This window comes from Bacillus rossius, chromosome 3 (genome assembly GCF_032445375.1).
Source record: "Bacillus rossius redtenbacheri isolate Brsri chromosome 3, Brsri_v3, whole genome shotgun sequence".
In the NCBI taxonomy this organism is placed as follows: Eukaryota; Metazoa; Arthropoda; class Insecta; order Phasmatodea; family Bacillidae; genus Bacillus; species Bacillus rossius.
Genome location: NC_086332.1, coordinates 94,410,385 through 94,437,025, shown reverse-complemented (window position 1 = coordinate 94,437,025; position 26,641 = coordinate 94,410,385). Strand labels below are relative to the sequence as shown.

At 37.0% G+C, this 26,641-nt stretch overlaps 1 protein-coding gene across 1 annotated transcript in view; it reads left to right on the top strand.

The window, feature by feature from the left end:
* Positions 1-7,962: 7,962 nt before the first annotated feature.
* Positions 7,963-26,641, top strand: part of LOC134531038 (uncharacterized) — a 78,446-nt gene continuing 59,767 nt past the window's right edge. The window contains exons 1-2 of the mRNA XM_063366530.1: positions 7,963-8,137; positions 14,430-14,516. Coding sequence (XP_063222600.1) covers positions 7,963-8,137; positions 14,430-14,516 — 262 coding nt within the window. The remainder of the gene's footprint in view (positions 8,138-14,429; positions 14,517-26,641) is intronic.

Sequence of the window (26,641 nt, the reverse complement as noted above, 5' to 3'; positions counted from 1 at the left end):
GCTTCCAAATGTGGTGCCTTTTCGTTGTCACTGCTGTCTTTTCGTTGTCGGTGCTTCCAAATGTGATGTATTTACGTTGGCGGTGCTGCCTTTTCGTTGTCGGTGCTTCCAAATGAGCTGTCTTTTCGTTGGTGGTGCTGTCTTTTCGTTGTTGGTGCTTCCTTTCTTGTTGATTGCGCGTAGTACAAAATGTAGTGATTGAATATTTACTAGTTTATCACCTCTTGGTGTTACTAGAATATTTTACAAGGTTACTTGGTCCTTTAGAATGTATAAAAATGTCACGATGGATTACGAAGGTCATGTGGTCCTGAAATGACTAGCCTATACGTCTGATAATGACATGACTCGGTCTCATGGACTGAAGGCAATTGATCTATATGTGTGGTTTGTACATGAACGGCTTATATGTTATTCAGATTATTGAAAAATTAGACTTTCATAATAGGCTAATCGGCACTGATTTAATTCGTTGGTCCGGTATAATGACTTGAGTTGATTTTCGTAGAGTGAATGATTAATAAACTCCGCGAAAGGTAATGGAAAACAGAACCTAACATTTATTTAATAATTAGTTATAACTGGCTCTGGTCAAGAATCGAACCGTGGACAGGGATCCATCGATACAATTTGTGAATTAATTGATTTTTTTTTTCGGAGACTATTGGAATTTTTCCCGCATTTCTAGCTAAATAATTACACTATTCCAATATGTCGCCCAAATTTCAGGATGGCGGGGGCACCTCGGTAATAAATGATTACTGCAATGTAGCGGGTTATAATAAAATTAACCAGATGGAAATGTACTCTATAATACGAGTACACGCACAAGATGGTTTACTCCAGCAGGTGGTCGCTCCTGGTAGCATGTACTGAACATAAAATGTCGGATCCATGATGGTCGACTAGGACAAAGTAAAATTTCAAGGTCAAGGCCAAATTTCAAGGTCAAGGTCAAATTTCAAGGTCAAAGTCAAATTTTAAGGTCAAGGTCAAATTTCAAGGTCAAGGTCAAATTTCAAGGTCAAGGTCAAATTTCAAGGTCAAGGTCAAAGTTCAAGGTCAAGGTCAAAGTTCAAGGTCAAGGTCAAAGGTGTGGTGACCAGATAATTATACTTCATGATATCGGCACACTCTAGCAGATGAAAACAAGATGGTGGTCTCCAGTGGATGAAGACAAGATGGCGGACATGATGTCATACCAGTTGACGATATATACCTTGGTATTGGTGGTGATAGATCAGTCTAGGTAGCTTTCATGGAGGAAGGATCGACTGTTTACTCTCGTCGGGAATCGAACCAAGGACGTACATCGATATAATCAAACAGAATTCAAATACGTTAATTTTTTGATGAATTTTGGATTTTTTTTTTTCATTAAAATCGGATAATAAATAAAGATTTTCAAGATGGCGTCCAAATTTCAAGATGGCAGACATGACGTTAAACTACCTGACGATATATATGCTTTGAAAAAAAAGTGGTGGGAGTCAGTATGCCTGCAGACACCGCGGGGGAAGGATCGGTCGCCATCTTTAACTTTTTTTGCACTCGTCGGGTTTGAACCGAGGACTCCGAGCTCCGTGTCGTAAATGTTTGTTTTTTAAATATTTTATTAAATTTTTTATTATTTAATTTTTTATAATTTAATTTTTTATAATTTTAAAATTTTTTTTCATTAAAATCGGATAATAAATTTAAATATGGCGGCCGTAACGGAAATTGCAGCGATGACGTCATAATTCAAAATGGCGGATAACACAATGCCGGAATTTTCTAGAAAACGAAATGACATCATCCAAAATGGCGGATCCAAGATGGCCGTCGGGGTCAAGGTCAAAGGTCAAGGTCACATCCTGATAGAGGCTTAACTGAGGCTTGAGTTAAGGATGCTTAAGCCTCTATCAGGACATTTCTAGCCGTTGGGATTTTTGAGGAATAAAACGGGAAATTTTCCCTCGGAACGGGAATTTTTCCCTCGAAAACGGGAAATTTTTTCTTAAAACGGGAAATTTTGAGTCATTTTGAGTCATTTTTGAGGAATTTTGAGGAATTTTTGCCGCCGTGGCGTCACAAATCCAAGATGGCGGACCGACAATCTCAATCCACACCCTGAACCCTGATCTAGGAAATACTATTATATACTACTGTGCTTCCTTTTTTCGAATGTGCTTCCTTTTTGTTGAATGTGCTTTAAAATTTGCTTATTTTTTGTCGAAATGTGCTTCCTTTTTGTCGAATGTGCTTCACAAATGTGCTTCCTTTATTTTGTTGAATGTGCATTCTTGTCGAATAAACTTCCAAATGTGAAATTTTCCTTTTTAAAAAAAAACTTACCCTTGTAATAAGGACATTTTTAGGAATTTTGAAGATTTATTGAGGAATTTTGAGGAATTTTGAGTCCAAGATGGCCGCCGTGACGTCACAATCCAAGATGGCGGACAGGGTTTCCGCCTCCACACGCAGAACCCAGGCGCATGACCGTCAAACATAAACTACTATTAAATAGTGTAAAAGGTATGGATTTTATGAATTTTTTGTTATTTTAAAACCTTTCTTTTAACCCCTTGCAGCAATAGTTCGTTTAATCAAAAATTGTTTCACACAAAAGTTTTATATAAAAATTATAAGATTTACAAACACTTTAAACGAATTCTATGGTGTGCCAACTAACAGAGTTAGATTTGTCCTTCAACCTTGGTTTTTTTTACCCCTTGCAGTTATGGTTGGTCGTATCAAACATGTATTTAGACAAAAGTTTTTGTGTTGCTCCGACGAGTTATAATACTTTCAAACTGATGTGATATTTTCCATTTTATGAGAATTACAACGATTTTTAATTTTTCAAAAAACCTTACCCATTTCTACCCCTTTGGTTGGAATAGCCCATTAACGAACTCGACAGCATTTTTCCAAAATTAGTTGTATTGTATCAGTTTAGAAGAGATTTTGAAAAATTGTGTCAGTTATTGTGTCCACCAATTGTGATGTTTGTGTGTGTGGGGGGGGGGGGGGAGGGGGGTACTTTTTAGTTGACGATGGTTTGGGGGGTCTATAGACCACGAAACTAAAAACTATATAAAATTTTTCTTGAAAGTCGCACCATGGTAACGGCTACAATAGGTAATGTTTCTTCGAAATCTACCTAATTAATGTTTAATGAGCTTTTGTTTTTATTTTTCTCAGCAAGTCCTATGGCTTTCGGGGATAACGCCATGAAACAATAGAATGTCGTTAACTATTGACTGGGTAAGCAAAATAGTTAAAATTACTTACAAGAATCAAAACCTACAACATTATTTTGCACACTCGTAACATAGTCCTTTGTTATATTACTGGGCTTATGAAGCCACCAAAACATTCATTATTTTAACTTTGACATTTGGCTAGCCTTTCTAACATCTAGGCAAAATATTGAATTTAATGTCAAAACAAATTCTGTACAATGGGGGTACAACTGAATTGAGACCTAAACGATAAACATGTTAAAACTGTACTTTTAGTTGAATAGCGATCTACATAGGCAACTAATGTTCAAAGCTCAATTTCTTACATGATAATTTTATTTTGTGTTTTTTTTTGGAAAGTTTGCATTCCAGTAAAAACTTATCTAATGAAGCAAGGTTTTTTTTACTATATGAAATTGTGGGTTAGATCCATATTCGGGGTAACTATTCAAATGGTGTTTACACACCGTGCGAAGTTTTACTTTAAGTCGTGTCCTTTTAAACTAAAGTAACTGTCTCATTACTCAGTTATGCTTGGAGTGACACGAGACCAACTGCTCGCACTCTCTTGCGGGCTGATTATGAACACACATTTAGCGATAACACCGGTAAGCATCGCAGGTCGTGGAGATCACCACAGGAAGAGGCTGAGTGATCACGAACACAGCATTTTCCCTTAAACCCCGACCATATATGACGTTTTCACCGTATTTAACGTAACCTTTGAGCACGAACACAACATTTCGGACGGTACTTACCGCATCGGTGCTATGTTATATACCACATGTGTATATATGTTGGTGGTGTGTAACGAATAAGAGGTTAGCGATGTAATTTAATTATAATAAGAATTAAATAATGTGATATTTTAGTTGCAAGATTTTTGTTTTATCATATCTGGGTGTATTAGGAGCCAAACCTATCAACAATTAAGTATAACGTTAACAATTTTTGAGGTTAGAAACTGTTACCGCAGTTTTATCTATTTTTATGTTTGCTATTGCAAAACACAGGTATTGCAACATTGACAACACAAATTTATTTTACTTCGTGTTTAAATTAAATAATTTTCAGCAAATCACAGATAGTTTTAAGTGATTGAAACAAAAATTATATTTAAAAATGTATATGTAATTGAGAAAAGTAGTTCATTTAAAGCACACATTCAAATATTAAGTGGTTGCTTGCCTTTGACATCACTGAATTTTACCGCGGCTCATCAGTCCCGCGGGTCATAAAGAAACCGCAATAACCAAATAATACAAGTGTTTCGATAGCGCGTGGAGGATACGGCATGTCGGCGTGAGTGTTTGTAATCAACCCGCTGGACACCAGATCACTCCGCGGCTACTCGTGGGGTCTATACTGGCCGTTTACTCGCCTGGATGAGCGCTGGTCGCTTGGTCCCCACGGGAGTCCTGCGGGCGCCCTTCAGGAGGTCGCTGTCGGGTGGGCTCCGCCCCGGCTCGCTGGACGACCCTGTAGCCGCTCGCTCGGGACCCAGCTGACTCCTCTCCCCTAAGTCTCCCGGCGAGCAGCTCCTTGCGCCAGTGTTCATGTGGGTAGCTGGGACCTGCAACCAGCCACTCCCGCCTGGCTAAGTGATCGTCGGACAGACTGCCAACTCTTGAGTGGTGGATGACTCTGGGCTCTGGGAGACTGTCCTCAACCTGCCGAGGTGGGCCTGCCCCCGCCCGCGCCGCGGCACCCACCCCTCTTGCGAACACACGGCGGCCGGAGCAGTGGGCTCACGAGCTCAGACTCGGAGTCTTGGACAGTCCGCGTGGCGATCTTCACGTCTTGAATGTACACCTGTCACAATTTACCATGCACATTTGCTACACTTTCATTGTTGCTGTTGGCAGAGCATAGATTAGTGATGCAGGTTCGTGTCCTCCCAAAGACGTAATTTTGGCGTCGTGTAAGGCGAGAGCAGGCAAAATTCAGGAGTTCAGGGTTAGAGTTTCCGGCTAAGACATGGTTGTACACTTGCATTTGTCTTACGTCAACTCTTGTCAAGCAGTCAGTAAATTTGTCAAAAAAAATAATAATTTAAGGGGGGCAGGCAGTTTCAAATGAAAATTACCAACAAGCCATTATTAGAAAAAATTACAAAAAATCCTTTGTAGATAAAGTCGTCTCTTTTCCGTGACAGAGATCCAAATATTATATAATTTCAAAATATGCTATATTAAATATTAAATACAGGGCACATGGTACCTATAAGGTTCGTAATAACATTTGAAGGTAATGGAACATCAATCTTAGGTGTAACTCTAGTTATTCTAGGAACAAACAACAGAAACGAATATGTCATAAAAACGAACAGAATAAAACAAGATGGTGACTACAAGCACATGGATAAAAGATGGCCTCCAGCACCAGAGAAATTAGACCAAAAGGCGGACTTTAGAATTTCTAGAATTAAATATGGTGGCTGAAATATGTAACTTTTATTACTTTTGTATACTCATATTGACAAATAGTTTTATTGATGCCAAAATAAATAGTGTATTTCAGAACCCAACAATTTTTTAAGTTATCTTTTCTATTTATTTATTTTTTACTTTTAAGTTTGGTTTTTTGGCTTAAAAGTGAATCGTAAAGTCAAGGTGTTCTGAGAAGGAAAAAACAAAGTGTAAAAGCTTTTTAGCAGCAATATAATATACACAGAATTCTTTCCCTAGTGGGCTATTCTGTGGTAAAATAAATTTATTTATCAATCTTTAACTGATATGCTTGAAACACTACGACATAATAATAACAAGGTTCCTTGGAAATTCTAACTTATCGTTCTTTGCGTTTATTTCCAGAAAAAATACAGAGATAAAAACATCGCATGCAAAAACAAGCAAATATGCAAATATAAAAAGAAATGGAATGAAACACCAGGTTCCTATTTTCCAAATTTATTCCTCTTTTATTCTGATCAGTACGCAACTGGAACGAGTGTACACTAGGTCAAACTCTATTTTTCTGGGGTCAATGTTTCTCGCGCTGCGGTAATAAAAAAATACTTGTGTGATTTAATTGAGCCGTGATACTCATAAAATGCTTAAAATACAATACGTATGAGAATGTGCCGTATGTAACCTTACGACTATCATGTCCCGAAACAAGGTACAACGGCTCGCTTCTTGGAGTACTTCACCGAGTTCACAACCTCACGGTTCGCAGTTAAAAATGTTTTTTTCCCCCTTCATATTTGGTCACTTTTAAGCTATGCCTTCCTCCTTAATGGGGATTAAACCTTGCCATCTTTCAAATGCAAATATTTTGATATTTTGCAATAAAGTTTCCGTGCTATTTTTTTTTGTTTGCACGGCACATGACTTAGCTTTGACTACTTGTTGAAGTCCACATTGTGAACTGGTGTGTTTATTTCGATAGTTGTAGTCGCCTTTAAGAAATACTAAGTTTTTTCCTCGCGGCGCTTACTGACTAGAGCCTGTTAGTAAATTTGTAATTTCAACAAGGCATATAGGGTCTGGGAGAAATTATTTATGCATTGACATGCCAAAAACGGGGATAAATTGTTCAAAATTATAGTTATATCAAAAAGAGGGGAAAATCAAAGTTAGCGTGGCGTAATCCTTCATAACTCAGCAGATAAAAGTTCCAACGTCAACGCGTATTGATCTCAATGTGAAAGCTTGCCGAAAATAAGAATAAAAAAATAGAAAATAACCCTTCAACACGAGCATTGGCCGCTGTGAATGTTAAAGATATTTTAACGGGATTGTAGTTATGCAAACCAGTGGCGTGGTAAGGGGAGGGGGTAAATCTGCGATGAACGTCCCCTTATCGCGGGCACATTCCCAAGGACGAGCGCTATCGGCGGCTCGCCGCAGGTGGTGTGGTTACTGCCCCTGTGGGGGGGGGGGGGGGTGGCAGTTTCGGCGTCAATTACACGAGGCACGCGATCCCGCCCCGGCGGCGGGGGAGGGGGTGCTCGTGATGACGTCACGGCTCGCGTGACCGCCGCCCGGCGCCGCGACGCTAGAGCGTCTTATCTGGGAGAGAGAGAGAGAGAGAGAGAGGACTTGCGAAGAGAGGTGTCCGCCAGTTGGGTCGACCCTCGTGTAACAACGACGCATGTCCACACTTCGGGCCGACATGCGGGAATAACAAGGCCTTGTGTGGAGGCGCTCCGTGCGCGTACATGAGGCACATACATCTACGCCATATAAACAACAATAGATAAAAATTTATACGTCTGGTTGGGGATAAAGTATCTCAAATTATTGTGTCTTCAAAACTGTAATGCGATCCATTTGACCTGAACATTTCGGAACTGAATGTGACTCTCACTCAAGTCAAAAACTTCAAAAAAATGTTGCACGTCTCCAAGCGTATTCGACCGAAATAAAAACATTTGACAAGAACTCAAAAGTGATGAAAGCACGGCATGTCGGTGGAAGCACTGGAGTATGTGTTTACAACGCAGATCAGGCCGGCTCGCACGAAGACGAGGACATGAATGTCTCGCGGTTTGTCGGGAAACAGCGCATAATTGCATGCGTGCTCCCCGCTCGTGGGCTCCACAAGAAAGTGCACGGGACGTAAGGCGAGATGGGCGGATAGAGAGGAAAGGAAAGGGAAGGGGAGGGCTGCAGGTCCATATTTCACCGCGGGGGCACGCGAGCCGTGCGGGGCCCTTGTTGCGCATGCGCGGCGGGGCGAGAGGTCAAGACGGCGGCGAGGCGAGGCGAGGCCAGTTGAAGAGTCCTCGACGATGGCGGCTCCCTGGAGGCTGGTGGACGCTCCCTGGGCGTCCCTGGTCGTGCTGGCGGCGGTGGCGGCGGCGACCGCCCACGGCTCGCACACGGCGCGCCTCACCTTCGGCACCACGTTCGGCAACACCAACGTCAAGCCCAACAACTCGTACACGCCGCCCACGCGGCCCCCAGGTAGGTGCGCTGGTGGCCCGCGCGCCAGGGGCAACAGACACCGCGGGTGCTGTCCACCAGACGACTCGGACAACAAATAACGGTTCTTGAACTGAATCTCTAGGTTTGACTCATAAAATACTTGCTGTGAATTCCCTTGACAGTCGTGATTTCGGGAGAAACCTCGCACAGTAAGGACCCTACAGGAATTCCCCGAAAGATTGTTCCGAATTGATAACTACGGTAAAATCTCCAGGGTTTCCAAAACCAAAGCGTGTTGATAATTCATGGAACGACGTCCGGGGTCGCACAAAATTTTATCCTGTGCGGCGATGAACTCATTTTTTTTTTTTTTTTTTTTTTCGTACTGTGAATTTCACGAACGCAACTGGAGACTAAGCTATCTCAAGCCCGTGGTATTAAACTAGTGCGTTGCAGTAAAGACGTAAATATGCACTTGGTTCAAATCCTCGCTCACGCCATTCCTTGTAAAAACTTATCGCGAGTCAGGCTTGAGCCGGACAAACACACAAAAAGGTCTCACCGAACCAATAATTCGTCTGAAATTCGTATCGTTATATGAAAATCCAGGAACTTTAACTGTCACTTAAAGTTCACTTATTTTGTAAAGTAATTAGTTGTCAAGCTTACGTAATATTCATATATTTTCGTTATTTTCTGTCAGCTTTCGCCTTTTATGTAGATAACCTTATTGCAGATGGTTTACATTGACAACTAACCAAAACTTTAAATAAATATAACGAACATATTTATGGCTCACTTTGTAATTTCAAACAGAAGTTTTTGAAGACTTTGATACAAAAAAAGACGTCATATTCATTTCCATCGTTTAAACTGACAATGTTAAACCTTTAGTAATCTAGTTTATCGTTAAATATGATCAATTAAAAGCAGCAGGTTTTTAAAATTAAATCTCTCATGTGAATGAAAACAAACTGCATGCCCACATTTCTTTATCAGATACTCATCCGCATCCCAACTATTGTTTCAAATATTTCTTACCAACAGCCAAATTGTTTTTCTCACCACAGAAATGTAAATTTGTAGCGTAAACTAAAAAGTTCACAGAAATCACTAACACGGTTGCCGATTTCCGTCAGTGCCTTTATATTCCGAAGCTGCGCACAGGCCAAGAGACAGAATTTCCCCTAATCTTGTTTGTTTTCTTTCATATTTTCTGTGCTTAGAACCGAGACTTCTAGTATTTTCCTTTCTATTCCACAAAATAAATATTATATACAGATGGCTGTGTTCTGTTGAAGTGCCCCAATGATTCCCCATCACGTCTCACTGAGAGATATCTTCTATCAGTCAGGTAAATTTGACTAAGAATCCATAAAAATCTAAAGGTAAATGTAGAAATTACGTGGCACGGTTTTGCAGACGTATATTACTACAACGAGATTCCAGCTAGTCGTTCACTGAATCACTGTGCATAATATCGAGTAATGGCGGGGGATAGCATCACCGGACCCGACACCTCGCTCCCTGAGCACGGCGCGTTGGCGCTCAGACCACCGATATCGCACCAATCAGCGAGAACCTTTCAGGTTGGTACCGGCTGGGTCACTTGTAGGTCTGGGCGTGTGAAGGAGCTGCGCAGTAGAGACATTTTGACGTGAAACGTCTTTAAAATCACACCGAAACATACGGGTACCATAACATAAATTTGTACCGTAACGAAAAGGTCTATATCGTCTTGCCTTTAATAATTCCCTAACTATTAGTCTTAGAAACGTAAATGTGGTGTCATTATTATACGTATATAGTCAGCTCACTGATACGACCTTGAGTTTGCATCGCGGACGGGCGGGTTGGCGGTGGAAGGGGAACCGCGCGTATTGGTCACAACCGGCGCTCTCGCTCATTTCTACTCAGTGCAGCTCACGACTCAGACGTGATAGCGCGGTGATTCGTGTGTTTGTGGATAGAGTTTATTTAGATATAGCTACTTGAGCCAAAAAAAAAATAGAATTTTTTGAGAATATTCATTTGTAAAAATGTAAAGTAAGCCTATAAAAGGTATCAAAATACACTCCGCCAGCCTGAGCCCGTGCAAGAGCCAGCAGGAATATCGCTGCGGGCCAGGCACAGTGGCCGGCACAGAGACTGTCTCTGGAGCGGCGCAGAGCTGCCAGGCGCTAGTGGCCCGACCACCTCCACCGCTGCTGTGCTGCTCCAGGGGACACATCGAGGAAGATAGCACACACACATCTGTCTCAGTAGGCGGCCAATGTCTCGTTTACATTTCAGTCCATCACACCAAGAGTGACTCGCTGACATAGACGTTTCACGTTAAACTCAACCTGTTTATTAAAACTACAAGTGGTGACAGTATCTTCGAAAATATTTTTTTAATATTTTATTTTTATTTTTTACATTGCCGTAAGTGGTGTTAAATTTCCGTGGAAGGTATGTTTTTGTAGGAAGGTTTATATTTTTTAAAGGTCTTAAATGATCATAGCTAAAGCTTAAGTATGGTTACATAAATTACAAGTAAAATCGTTGTTAAAGTACTTAATTTTACGCAATTATTTTTGGGAAATTTTCACTCGTCTAGGGAATGGGAACATAAGTGAAAGTTTGAGGTTAGATCAGTTACATGCACAATAGCCTACGGATTGTCGTTTGAAGAGTTAAATACTCGGAATTTTTTTTTTCCGGATAGTGTATTTTTATATTTAGTTAATAGTAACTAAATAAAACTGTGGGTTAGGTTAGTTAGCGACACCAAAAATTTTCTAAAATCGTGAAAAACCTTGCTTTTTCTTTCTTTCTGATCTCATTCTAGAAATGTTTGTAGTTTTAAAGGACTCCGTAGCCAAAATTTAAGTAATTTTAAGAATAGTAAATTTTGATAAAAAAATTTACAGGAAAGGCTGTTAATTAAAAGTAAGAGCAATTTTAAAGATATCAATATTTAATCATTTTAATTCGTTTACCCCAAATTACCTTAGAATTCTTTACTCAGAGCTAACGGATTATTTTAAATTCCAATGGTAATTTTAAAACGCTTCTTACAGGAAAATCAGGCAATACACAATTTTAGGATTTTTTTACTAAAAAGCCTCTCTCGTCAAAAATAACCTTAATATATTATAATGTTTCGTCGCAAACTCATTTGCCCGTATGGCTGCCGTTACGCTGACATGAAGGTCTTCTTCGTTGCACTCGCGTGCTTGCTGCACAAGCGCAGTGCAGAAACTGACCCCAGCGAGAGCTGCCAGGAAACGTGCTTTGTTGGGAAAAAAAATACCGTCTGCAAGGCCCAACACCACGGATTGTTGTACCTTCATGTATACCCATTAGTCAAACAGCGTGGGGCTAAACACTGCAGTTTATAAACATTTCTACAATCTATTCACGAAGTACTTGTGATTTACCTAGCAATGCCGTCATTGCTGTTCTTACCGTCGGGACCTTAAAAAACAGTTTTAGGATACTAATTTATTTGAAACTGAAAGTTAAAATAAAAAAACTCTGTGAGATCAATTTTTTAGAAGAGAAAAATTTTTTGTTCTGTTATTTCCGATGAATAGTTTGGAAAAATACAAGAAAAATATTGTAAATTTGTATAATACATTTCTGTTGTTATTTTTTCATACATCATTTATGTTATTGAAAATTTTATGTACGAAGTCGCTATTCGCGTCTGTCCGTTTGTTTGCTGACCTCTTCTAAACTGCCAATGTATTTCAATGAGGTTTTCCCCATCATTTATCGAATTTCTTCCAAAAGGTTCGTGTGAATAATACATTCATATTAAATGTAAAGATAGGAGATCAATTTCGATGTTTTGAAATAAAGTCGCAAAGAGGCGCTTTTAGAGCGCTTAGCCTACAAGGCATAAGCTGACTTATACATGACTAATAAATCGAATGTTACAAAATTTTTTTAAAAAAAGTGAAGCCTACTAAAGCTTAGGAAAGCCTAAAAAAAAACATCTGCGTCTATTTTCTAAGGATGATTCACAGTAGTCTTTTTAATAATACAGAATTGGTTTAAATATAATGAGTTATTTGCAAAACTTTCTTGACTGACATAGTATTAATCCTTGTCCAATTCAATATGTTAGTTACGGTAGGCATTAAGTTCAGATCAAAATTAACCTTCAACTCATATCATATGCTACATATAAGTACTTATTAAATCTAAATGACTCTTCATTAGTAGAGCGCATCCCTGCGAGGCCGGGGCAGGTCGCTAGTAATGAATATTTATTGTCACGCTTGCAAAAATTGGCAAGTAATATTTAAATTTTATTGATGTTTTGTACAAGAATATTTTTATAACCATTAAAAATATAATCGAATACTGAAAAAAAATGCGACTATATTTTCTTTTATAATGCCTAATATTTTGCGCAGTTAATACTGAAAAGTCATTATGTGAACGGTTTACAAACAACTTTAACTAATGTAGATGCTGGGACAAATCACAGCATAAATGCTCGGGCAAGAATCCTAATCCATCCAGTATTACAGTGAATTTTATTTTGTAGAGATAAAGTTCCAGTCATGTAAGTGTACAAATTTGCCAATATACTTAAGTAATTTTACATGATTATTTCAATTCAATTAAAAAACAATTCACAGTGAGCTGTAACCTCCAGAAACGCGCTAGTGGTGTCACCTCTGGCTGTGAAGGTGCGTACAATCGTGAGTATCCCCGTGAGCTGGGATTTGGACCACTCGCAAGGACCGCACCTAAACAGAGACAGCTGTCCCCTCTGGCACCTCTCTAGGGAAACTATTACAACTGCAAAACTGACAATTTCTCACAACTGCGCAAGTGCGTGCTACGTGAAGTATCGCACTATGACGTGACGTTTCCACTGTGTGAGAGTGGTTTTGAATGCATTAAACGTTTTAACACGAGATCACCAAGAATAGAGTACCGTGAAATATTACATACCTGAGATATAAAATATCTGGTCTATGCGTGTTCGTTTGTTTTTAGCAGGCTGTGGATCTGTGCAGTGAAATGTTTATTAAAACCTTTAGATATATTATTAGGTATACAATTTTTGCAGTTAAGGTAGATGTACTTTAGATACCCTTGGGTTTAGGCAACTCACGTAGGAAAATTACGCACAGAGTGATTATGTGACGGTGTTTTCTTGGAGCCAGTTGTTTCGATATGTTTACCTAAGTTGTAACACATATAATATGGAATTCTACGAAGTCTGAAACTTGGCTATGATATAGTAAATTTAATACTGTCTTGTTGCCTAATCCTTTAGGATGTTTTTTCCTATGCTAAGTTTTTCTAGCCTATTTAAAAAAATGTACGCTTGTTAAAAAATACTTTAAACTTCCGGAACAATCATGCTGATTTTCTTAAAATTCAACCTCAAAACATACTTGATGGTTTAGTTTTTATGTATAGATACATGCACACAATTCAGTATTAATAATCCATTTTCACCTATTGTTATTGGGCATATGAGTTACATGCGTTTGAACAATACGTGTACTAAATGGTTCATTTAACTGATGTATAATAAAGTATTATTTATTAATTGAATGACAAAAAAGACTAGAAAAACTTACTAGCCTACATGTTACATGCTATAGTAGTAATAATAGGTAATTGTAATTTTAGTGTGTTCAAGTGATATTTGTTTTCATATGTGTAATGCATTGTTTAGATAAAATGTCCTTGACAAAGATTGACTTTACAATTTAGGAACACTGTAAAATATAAATAATTCATTTAAAGTATAATCTGAACATACGCAATAATACTTATAACTTATAAAAAATTAATACTTCTTAAAATATATTGCAAATAAGTAATTAAATTAACATCATTGTGCATGTAATTAATACTGACATCTGTAAATTTGTTAAGAATATTAAATTCTAAAATTGTTTGATATTGCACATTTAAAGCATTATATTTAAATTACATAACATATATGTGCCTTTTTACTAAAAACTTTGCACTATACGCACAGTAGATTTAATGCTTCAAATAAATCTTTTCTTGTAACAAAAAGTAAAAAAAATATATATATAAAATACACATTTTATACTATGCACCAAATTTTTGGCATGTTTTCGTAAACATTTTTCTCCTTCACTAGTTCATTGAAAGTGAATTTTTTTAAATATTTCTAGTGTACTGGCCGTAAATTCCATTCCGTTTAATTCAGTTACAACATTAAAAATAACGTACTGCTGTAGATGAGCTGAGTGTTGTTTGTAGTTGCTCTGTAATCCTGCCGGAGGGCTTGGCTCCGCGTGTGGCCGCCAACTGCCGGTGAATGTTGGTGTCTGAATGTTGGTAGTGCTAGACGCGCCGGAGGAGGCTCGCTCTTCGAGGCTCACGACGTTCGGCAGCATCAACCCCAAACCCCAGAATAGCACTAGCACCGGTAAGAGGCCGCCAGTTGGACCGTGTGGTAGTGAGTGCTTCCCGGGCGCGGCGCTGCGTGGAGGGTCGCTCCGGTGCCCTCGGGTCGCCCGCAGGAGACAGGAGGCCGCGTCACACGGAGCCCGGCACGGAACTACTGTCTCGTGCGCGCTTGCAAGGCCCACAGTTCTAACGCAGCTGACTGGCGCGTGCCCAAGGCTCGTCGAAGGTCATAAACGACCATAATCCTGCAACATTAGGTCGCAGCATGTTTGGTGAAGGAACCAACCTTCTTTTACAACCGTTTAATTATTTTGTTTCGCAATAATCCACTTTATTCCTCTATTTTTCCTTGCTTTGTACTGTCCAAAAAGTTAAGCACTCCATATAAATCTCATCTTCTGTTCTTTAAACTCTTGAAAATTCATCTACAATCTATAATTTGAGATGACAATGAGTGTGTCTTGTCACGTGTTATCACTTTCCTGCTACATTACTTATCGTGCCTCAAACCCGCGTCTTTAGTCCCTCGATCGGCGCACTTGGTCGTTGACTTTGTCCAAAACCACACGTCAAATACTAGTGATTCTCCTTCCTACTTAAGCCCTTTCTCCGCTCCATGCCGAACAACTCTCCAAGTGTAACATTTCACTGGTTCTTCGTCGTATTCATGTCCTAAACGTTAAAATGATGGACTTGATAAAGACTGCATTAGCTATGGCTATGCTTGCCTTTACACCTTATATGCATTGGATGTCTCATGATTTCACTCTGCTTTGATGTTTACTCCATGTACACTTTGCCGATTGTCTCTTATCTCACCAATCAATTCCAACTATCTTGAAGATCCTCTCTTTAGTTTTTTTTCATTTTACTCTGTTTAAAACAACCTGCGTTTTTTTCCCCTTTATATAGGTGTTACATCTACATATGTGACTATTATCAAGACTTCTACGACATACCTATCACTTTCTTTTTCCTAAACTCAAATTTGGTGCATGATATTCGTGGGGTTGCTGTACGCAATAACATACAGTCGTTCTGTAGTGCGATCATAATTATTTTCAGGAAAATTGTTGAACCATTCATCGGTTTATTTTTAGAGGATCTGGTTACAACCTTCACTCCATTATATTTAAGGTTTTTTCATTAATTCCGTAGAGATTTAATCATATTCTATAGATTTACTTTCTTTTAATCACCTATGACCCTGCAACACCGCTCTCAAGTATTTCGTGTTCTCGTTATTATCATTATTATTCTGACTCAAAATCCATCTCCAGCATCTCAATTTGGCCGAGCTTGTGGCACTCAGCTATTCTGTTTACTTATCCGATATAACTTGGATTCATTTTTAGTTTCTGACGACCTTAACCTTTGTTATAATTTCATAGTATGACGATTTCATTACTATTAGCATATATTTGTGATCATTTCCTATGACCTAGTTAACAAGACATGAATAACAGCTAAATAAAATTCACTAATTTTTTTTTATTTTTTCAATTTTGTTTTCACAACGTCACTTGCCCCGATTAATTTAAGCAAGGCGGCATTTCTTCTTCCTCAGTTTTCCTTTACCATTTCCCTGTCCTCAGAATTACGTTTGCTGCTAACGGATTCCTATCAGAATCATTGAACACTGTTTATATTTAATTATCTATATTAATTCTAAATCACCATAAGGTAGCTAGTGGTTATACGCTACAAATTATGTAATGGTTTTTATCATACGCGATAGCTGATTTTTTTTTCATTTAGAATGAATCGTACAATATATATATTTATGTCTAATGTCTTAAATTTAAAAATATATATTCATTAACGTCCCTGTATGCAGCCTCCTGTTGTTCTAACAAACATGTTGGCGCAGAGTAGGTTTAGCACACAAGTGCGACACTCGTGCCGGAGTGCTCCCTGTCTCTGGGCGACCAGCGAGGGCATGCCTTGTGGCGCTGGGTGTTTGTTCGATGTCTAGAACTCTCTGTGGTTCGCTTTCGATGTGCCGTTCAGGGTCCTGTGTATCTGTGTAGCGGGCCCTTTCGGCCGGACAATCCTGTAGCACAGGCTGGCTGGCCAGTAGCTGGCGTTCGAGCCAACACGATAGTTCCAAATAGTGTAGCTTGGTTCATGTTCGTTACTGACTGTTTTACTGTACATATTTACTTACATGTATAAATTAGTGATGATGCTTTCTTAGTGCCAAGTAAACGTTAGAGTATGCTAGTGTTTTACTTCTGCATTTGTTTCATAACTAAATAAAAGGCCGTGCTACACTTTTTTCGAGAGAGAATGGAATTTAATTTAAGTTTTCTTACGAAATATTAAAACTACCCGCTGGTAAACGTCATCGTGATACTAAATAAACAATAAATTGAGCTGTGAAAATCTTACTCCTCTAAAACGGACACTAATAAACTTTTTTTTAATGTGTTTTTGTGAAATGTCGTCATGTATTTTTGTTCATAGGCTGAAATGTTCTCTCTGGTATTTTTCGTATTGACTTGACAATCGTTTGGGTAAGTTTCTCTTTTTCAGTCGTTTTGTTGACAGACGATGCACAGTTGATGCCCAATGACCTGGAGACTCTGTCCTACTTGGGCTACAGCAGTCACAAGTTGAGTAAGTCGCGAGATGTTTTACTGACGACTTAACACACTCGACTCCCCTGCCCACACGTACAGGTGGACAAACACTGTTGTTAGCGTAGATGTCTACACCCACCGCTACCTCCTCCCACTCCTCGCCCGTTCCCGGAGTTGCTCGTGCATAGCGGCAAAGGAGACCGCCGCCCAAACCCCTCCGACTCGTCACATAGATGCACACACACACACACCCACACACTGCTTCCTCCGGCGATGCGAGCATGCAGTCAGGCAGGTCTTTGTACCAGGTATGTTTTGTGCAAGTTACATCAACGGCAACTCTGGCGCTTGAGGTTCCCCTCTTGGGTTCTGCTCTTGAGTTACATTTCGCAAGAATGGCTGGATGGTTGGTAACAGCCTAAATCCTCCAGAAGTAGATCTAAAATGTCAAAATGAGTAGCAGGCTTGTTCTCTATCATCGTAGGGACGAGAGACGGAATAGGCGTCTACATACACTCTGCGCAAGTATTTACAGAGTCACTTTCATTATCACAGATCTCTGATTCGAAATCCTCTAAACCTGACTCCTCGAAGAAAAACTGTCCTCGTGTACGTTCCTCAGAAAAATGAGATGGTAATTAGATCTAACTGTTTGGTATCATTTGGTAATAAAATAAGTGGACAACTCAACTAAAGTAGGACAATTCTCTAAAATTAATTCTAGTGTTGCCTGTAATATCCAAATTCAGAAACATTATTTCAAAATGGTTGTTGGATGGTATATTTTGGGGGGACGTTTGCTATTTGTTTATGAAACGTGCCAAATACCAGCGTCACAGCACTAATGGCAACTTACAAACTAAACTAAACGTAATATTAGTTTAAACCAAAAGTAATATTTACGCCTTACCCAATATAGCTACAAACCCAAAATCCAACGTACATAGGCCATGGACTAGCTCAGCATTCCTAGTGAAGTAAACTAAGTGTATATTTGCTTGCTATCTGGTCATATTCGTCTGCGCATAGCTTTTTAATTCAATGTATAACAAATATTGTATGAAATGAATAATGGCGAGATTAATTATTAATCATAATTAAGTTTGCGTGAGCGAATTAATAAAACACCGAGAGATAGTGGAAGAATTAATTTTTAAATATGACAGGTAAAAGTAAATCACACCCAAAAACTAAATCATAATTTGGTATAATGCAACTTATTTATTGGGATTATATTAAAACAATTGTTGCTCATAGATTATTTAGTACGTAGTGTTAAGAATCCTGAAAGAAATAATGCTTATAAACGATAATATACTTATAAAATAAATTGTTGTTATAATCTAGCTCTGATTTACGCATTTACATGTTAATCTGATAGCTGTTTATTGTGTTTATTGCAAATAATTATTCGAAGTAAGCTACAATAGCAAAAATAAGACGTAAATACCAGAATTAATCAAATATATCTAGAACATTTTAATGGGTTTCTTTGTTTTATTTTAAAAATCACTGAACTTTTGTCAGCTTCTTTTCAATATTGGCTGGAAAGTGTCCGTGGATAAAAGATCGTCTGGTAGTCCTAGATTAATCGGAAATATATAATGTAAACTGTTTATATGAAAATCGTAAACAGTACAAATGAAAATAAGGTCATAGACAATTACGTGTTGACTGTACGCCTTAACTATACTAATCATGGCAGTTTTGACTATTTCCAGCTTATTTAAAAGATTAAAAATGAAAGAGGAGTATATATTTAACACAGAAAGTGTTAAAAATTGTTGAATAAAAACAAAACAAGAGTGAAAATGCAGTAGGTTCGTTTTAATTCAATACTGATCAAAAGCTAGTGTTGATATCCACACATATCCACACGTACATTAGTTCCTAGCAAGTAATTAAAGTTATATGCATTCAATTAAACTTCTGCGTACTTCACTTGCTTGACTAGGAGATCGAGCAGATCTAATATTTGTAATTAGTAACAGCACTGGCGATAGTAAGCATCGATATCTGTGTAGGTACTTTCTAGTTGTTAAAATCTTGTCTGTGAGATAAAATCTAGCCTCGTACATTCTTTTCCGTGGCCCATTTATAACCCGAAGCACTTACGTAGCTGATCGTACAATGTTTTTATAATATTTCTATAAGCGTACAGTACAGTTACTTGAACAATGTAGGCCTGGTTAGTTATTCTGTTATGTATAGCTACAAAGAAAACTCTCTTAAAGGAACATCGTGTCAATGTGAAGATGTCCAACCAAATTTATTTTACGTTTTAACTGTGCCTGCTTCTTCATTCAAGTGTAATATAGGACGAGTGATTGGTTCGTACATGTTAGTCAAATATACTTGGCCAGATTAAACGCGAGAACCTCGTATAAGAAGTATAACTTCAAAAAGACACATATTCATACAAAAAACATACATTCAACAAAGTTGATGCACATATGGCAAGTAATTCTTTAAAAAGGACACACATTCATAAAAAAGGATGCAAATTTATCGAAAAGATACACTTTTGGACAAACATTCATCAAAAAAGGCACATTCGGATGCACATAAAACAAAAAGTACACATATTTAATTAAAAGGACATATTCGTACATACATTTGTATGCACATTCGCTGCCTAGGACACACAATTCGACGCATATCCACCATCATTATCACTGTACATATTCGTAATCACCTTCGTAAATTCACGGAAATCTTCACAATCAATCTTCGTAAATCTTCGTATATCTTCGAAACATCAAAGTACATTAACGAGCATTCACATAATTTTTATATCTCATTATAATGCATAAATAAGCATCCACATAAATCTTCTCAATTATCTTCGTAAATATCATTCATATTCGTACTCACCGCAATACATATAAAACTTCATTTTTTTTCATCATTGTACATCAATGAGCATTTATGTAAAACTCGAAAAATGTCATCAAAAATCTTCGTACATTTTGGAACTTAACATATTACATTAACGAGCATCTACATAATTCTGCACAATAATTTCAATTATCTTCATGTAGCTTCGGACAATTCATATTGCACCAAACTAGCATCCACATAATACTTCATAATTATTTCCGTAAATATTCGTACCTGTTCAATCACATCATATTACATCACAAACACTAATGTTATTCTATCTACCTTCGTTAATCTTCGTACATCTGCGTATTTACCGTATTTCATCAACGTGCGTACAAGTAAGACTTTGAATTTTCATCATCGTACATTACTATACATCTACATTATTATTTACAATTATCTTCGGAAAACTTCGTACTTCATCGAACACATCATAGTTCATCAGCATAAATCTTCGTACCCATTTTAGTAGATAAACGAGTATCTACATAAAAACTTCGATTTCTTTATCACTATACATACAAATGCATCCACGTATAATTTCACAATCAACTTTGTGAATTCATATTAAATTTCGCAATCATATTCGTAAGTCAGTGTCAAGCTTCGCTATTATTTATGTAAATCGATATAAAACTTCCCAATTATCTTTGTAAATCTATCTAAAACTTCGCAATCATCTCTTTAAATCAATGTAAAACTTCAATTTAATAATAGTAATCAACAAGCCATGTAAATCTTTGCAATCATCTTCGTACATCTATGTAAAACTTCGCAATCATATTCATTAATCTCCGTACATCTTCGAACTTATAACAGTATATTAATGTACATCCATATTAATCTTCATTATCATATTTGTAAATCTACGTAAAAATTTTCGATCACATTCGCAAATTTTCGTACATCTTTAATGTCAACAAGCATGCACATAAAGTTTCGAACTCATCGCCGTTCATCAAAATGCTTCAAACAGTTTTACAGGTCTTATATGATGATGAATTATTTTCTTCGACTAAAACTTTTTTTATATTGGCTGCTACTTCATGTTTTAAGGACATAATATACACTCAGTCATCTAATGACGCTTAGCATTCTTTCTCGAGGTTAACTCCTTCCGGAAGTGACAACACCGAGTGAACTTTCGATACCGCTGCAAGCAACGATCCATGTATTCAAATTAGTTTCTGCGACAAAAACCAGATATAAGACAACGCATTTTTGTACTTATGTCCATCTGTAGCCAACCTGGCTGCAGATGCCTGCTGTTATGCTGACGAAACATCGGTAAAAGAGGCTCAACCTCGAAAGCCAAGATAGACTCATATTCGTGACACTTGAGTACGCTGCCGATCATATTCCATGGTATCCTGCTAATCTTATTCTACTTTACCCTGTCGATCGTATCCCATCGTATCCTGTTGATCGTATCCCATTGTATCATCCCGATCTTATCCAATCATATCCTGGAGATCGTAAATATCTAATAATATCTCCCCATGGATTTTTTTGTTGGTTTACTGCCTGATTTAAATGTTGTAAGATATTATTTGGTAACATAAGTAAAACAATTCTCAAAATAAATCAAGTGCAATAAAGACAATAAAGCTAATCTTTCATAACTCGCCAGAGATGTGTAAAATTCTAACCTCAGTAACGAGCCAATTCGCGTGTTCTTGTGTTGCAGATAAACTTATAATACGAAACTCGGACACGAAATTTAACGTAGATTATTTTTAAAAAATTATGCTAAACGTGATTTTTTTTACTGTGCGAAAGTTCATCAAAAAGATCATGTTTATAATAAAAAACATCATCTTAGCCTTCTATTCACATATCTGCGTCTTTAAAAGTTTTCGGAACACTTCACTCCCAACATGGCCGTTGAAAACGCAAAACAAAACGCAAGAAAGTTGGAAGTTGAACAGTACTTGCGTTGCGTTATTGAACCTTGTGTAGTACATAAACCAGAACTTTAAAATATGGTTGTTGAATTTTTTGCATCTTGCGTTTCTTGCGTTATTGCGTCTCTTGCGTAGTTTCTAAACCCGGTGAGTGACTGCTCTGTGGCTCGATACACGAATATTGCTCGATGTCGCAGGGTTTCTAATACTGGTTACTGATGGCAGCAACAGCGTATGATTTCATTTAATTTCAAATACTTTTGTAAACTTTCTCATACTTTTGCATTTTTTTTGCCTACTTTCGCACATCACAACTCGTAATTCGCAAATATAAACTCTCAACTCTGAGATAAATAATATTTAAAAATATTCAGCAAGTGACTTCATTTAGACTTTATCAAAAGTTAAATGTTTACTAATAAACTACTTGTTAAAACTTTACATGATTACGATAATTCTTGGAAGCATATGTCAAGTCACATTTTTTTCTTTATAATTTTATTGTTATACAATTGGCACACTAACTTTCTACTATGCATATAAATCATTTATTATTTTTTGTTAGTTAATATTTTTTAAATTAATTATTTCATTTTTGATTCTTCAATACTTTCGGAACATAAGCTTTAAAATAAGATATCGTTTTATTCACATAAATGCATACGAAAGCTTTTTATATAAAAAGCATGATCTTCACTTGCATGGTTTAAACTAAACTCTATGAATACAACACTATTTTTAAGAATAAAAGTAAAGATTAAATCATCTACCATAATTTAAATTCTCTGGTTAACGTATTAAACATTAAAAGGAATGTTTAAAGATATTTATAAATTTAATCTTGTATGTAAATTGATTGCTTGATAAAATTAATATTTAAAAAATTTCAATTTTTTAATATTATTTGTTGTCACTGCTCTCAAATAAAAAGTAAAATTTTATATCAACCTTGTTTTTATACATTTTCTTTAAAATTTTGGGAAAAAATACGCTAGAATAAAAAAGCATTCGAAACATGGTATGATACTTAGATTAAAATAGATAGTATCCAGCATAAAACTGATTCCACAAAATTAGTCAATTGTGATAGAAGCATTTGCAATTTTTTGTTTAGCTAAACAAGATTTTTGTTGTATTACCAACTCTATTAAATTCTTTGGACATTATTTGTAACGTTGTGCAAGCTTAAGTGGTAGTATTAAGTGCGTATATTTTATGCAAGTTTTAATTGAAAATATTAACAAAGTCTTGAGGATTTTTCGAACAAAATTTCAATAACATTAACATTTAGCTTTCTGATTATATAAATTTTTAGCAGTTAAAAAAATATAAATTTAAGTTAGAAGTAAAAATGGAGCAGTCTGGTACAATGTATTTGTTATGGGACAACGGATTTGTGGTGGCTTCTGTGGTGGTTTGCCATTCGTGAGGAAAAGGCTATTTTCAGCTGTGCTCGCCTCTCGATGCCTATGATCTGGACCTCGGCGACCATCTTGGATGATGCCACGTCCATTTGTTTTTCTGCTATTATGAAAATTTGTTATTATTTACTTATAAATCAGGAAAATGTATAAAATTCATCAAAAAATTCACTCAATTAACTGATTGGTTAAATCGACTTCCGTCATTAGATCGATCCCTATCCGATACAAAAAATTGCTTTGAAACACTTAATTATTAGAACGTAATCAAAATCCTAAAATCGGCTTAAATTTTGCAGCAATCAGCCACCATCTTGTTACCTGTCTTGGCTGCCAACTTGAAAATCTGTAATTATATAGCTATAAATTCGGAAAATTTTTCAAAAATCCTTCCAAATCACTTATTAAAATAATGATTGATTCAATCGATTGCTGTCCTTAATTTTATCCTTGTTCGATGCAAAAATGTTAAATACTTAGGTGGAAAAAAAAACTTTTTAATAAAATAACATGAAAACTCCTAAAAGAGGATTAAATTTCTCAACTAGCAGCAACTAGGAAAATGATAAAATATTAACCACTATATTGAAAATCTGTTTTATTAAACTATAATTTCGAGAAAAAAATTCACATATTAAAATAACGATTGATTCGATTTATTGTAGTCATTTGTTCGATCATAGAGCAATACAAAAAAGTTATATAATTAAATAAAAAATCAATTTAACACAATTAGTGGCAGGTTCAAGAAAGAAAAACACAAGTTTTGTACAAATAAAAATTTATTACCTAATTTCTACAAGTACAATAAACAAGCCAATTACTAGCATTTCTCGATCTCTGCAGTCTTTCAAGAAGGCGAAGCAAGTCTTTTGCATGCCTTGACATATGTTTTCAGGGCAGTTCTACATAACAGTCGATTAATCAGATACACATAATCAGTGGCTACGTACAGTCAATTTTTGGCCACGCATGTCCTATAGTGGCCAAGCATGTCCAGTCAGTGGCTAGGCATATCCAGTCAGCATCTAGGCACATCCAGTTATTGGCTCTAGTTGGTGGTTAGGAACTTCCAGTTTCTGGTTAGGTTAACACGACAGTTTGGTAGCCAGGCACATCCGGTCGGTGACCAGGCACATCCAGTTGTTGGCTAGACACCTCAGTCTGTGGCTAGGCACGTCATATAGGTTGGACAGATACATCTAGCAGGTTGGCCAGACACAGCTAGTAATGGCCAGGCATGTCAATTTGGTGGTCAGGCAGTCAGTAACCAAGAAGTTTAATTTTTCGACATTTATAATATCTTTCAAACAGGTCATGTACAATTTCTGGCGTGTAGGTCAAGCTACCTCGAACCAAGAAGCCATCGTCGATTACAATACCCGGTATTCATTTCAGAAAAGACATCTTTGGTGTCATGTGTATAGACCAATCGTATCCAAAAGGCAAGACCTTCTTCGTAGAAACTTGTTATATATTTAAAACAATTATGTTATTTTTCAATCAAACAAATCAATTGTCTTTGAACGTCTTGCCAATTGACGTTTTCGCCTACAGTATGGGTGGGATCTATTTATGCTTCCTATAGAACCAAGATTTACTGAAAAATGTTTTTTGCATACTACACGACCAAGAGTTTTCGATCCAATAAGCACTTAGTCCTGACTAAAGACTGTACTATATACATTTTACGAAAAGGACACTCAAAAAAGAAGTACATTTGAAAGAACACTCAAGAACACTCAATAAAGGAAGCACATTGGGAAGCAAATTTGGAAGCGCACTTAAAAAAATAAATATCGTTTAAAAAACTAAAGAAGCATGCTTTTAAAGATTATCAAACTAAAAAGTTAAAAATAATTTTAAAATTTAATTTATGACAATAGTATATAAGCAATACTAGTATAAATGAGAAAAAAGCTTGAGGCGCTTTGTGCCATATTTTTTGTTTATTAAGCGCCCCATGCTTTTTTCTCATTTATACTAGTATTGCTTATATACTATTGTCATAAATTAAATTTTAAAATTATTTTTAACTTTTTAGTTTGATAATCTTTAAAAGCATGTTTCTTTAGTTTTTTAAACTATATTTATTTTTAACTTTTTAGTTTGATATTCTTTAAAAGCATGTTTTTTTAGTTTTTTAAACTATATTTATGTATAATTATCATAGGGAAATGTGTTACCGACACTACCTATTACCATCTGAGATAACTATTTGGAGTTGCAACGTCACAAAGAAATGGTAAAGTCTCTCCGAATCATTTACAGTTATATGTATGGATATAATCTTAGAATTTACTGGAAAAAAAAAAAAAAATCATTATTTTTTTCGGCGTGGCCGGGAGTAGAACCCACGATCGCTGAATCCGAAAGCTGACGTCTCAGAAGTCAATTCAATTCAAAATATTTTTATTGTACATTTTTACACTTCACAGTTATTTGACAATGGTTTACAAGACACGCCAGCACACAGTGCTCTTTTGCCTAAAAATACATGATTATTAAATACAAGTTACACTTTGCTGGTATATACAAAATTCACAGAGGTTAACAGAAAAATATAAGCGGTATATACAAAGGAAAAGTTTAAAACCTTGGGTTTTGTCTGGAGCCCCGGGGCTCTATGTTTGGGGTATGGAAGTTATTCTTCACTCATATACACTATACACATTAATTAAATTTGAGAAAAGGGAGGAAAAGATAAAAGCATACAGGTAGATAGATAACTCAATATATATACACTTAATTTCTGGCAATGTCGCTATGGGCGGCGTTCATTGGTAGTGCGTCGCACCGGCACTGTGGTGGGCGTCCGTTGCACTGCACTGATCTTCTTGACCGATGTTAAGATTCTTGAGAACTGCCCAGTCAGGGTGGCCTGCCTGGGTTCGCGCGCCTTAGACCGCTCGGCTAACGAACGTAATGAAATTGGTGGGACATTTTACAGTCATAAGCCACTCACTCTTAGTCGAAAGAGTTACAGACGGACAGACAAACAAACATACAGGTGAAGCTAATATAAAGCATGTAAAAAGGAAGCACATTTAACGAAACGATGTACATTCACACGAAATTTAAAATCGGTACGATACGATCCCATCAGTATGATACGATACTACATGCTTGACTTCGTGCATTTAACGAAATTGACAAGGCTGCATGACTACAAGGCTAATAAACTACGAGGCAACAGGACTACGATCCTACAAGATTACAGAGCTATGACACAAAAACACTACAAGGCTATAAGGCTACATGGCTACGAGGCTGCAAGCCTACCAGTGACATGGGTATTTGGCTACTAAGCTACAAGTCTACGAGAGTAAAAGGCTACATGCTATGAAACTACGA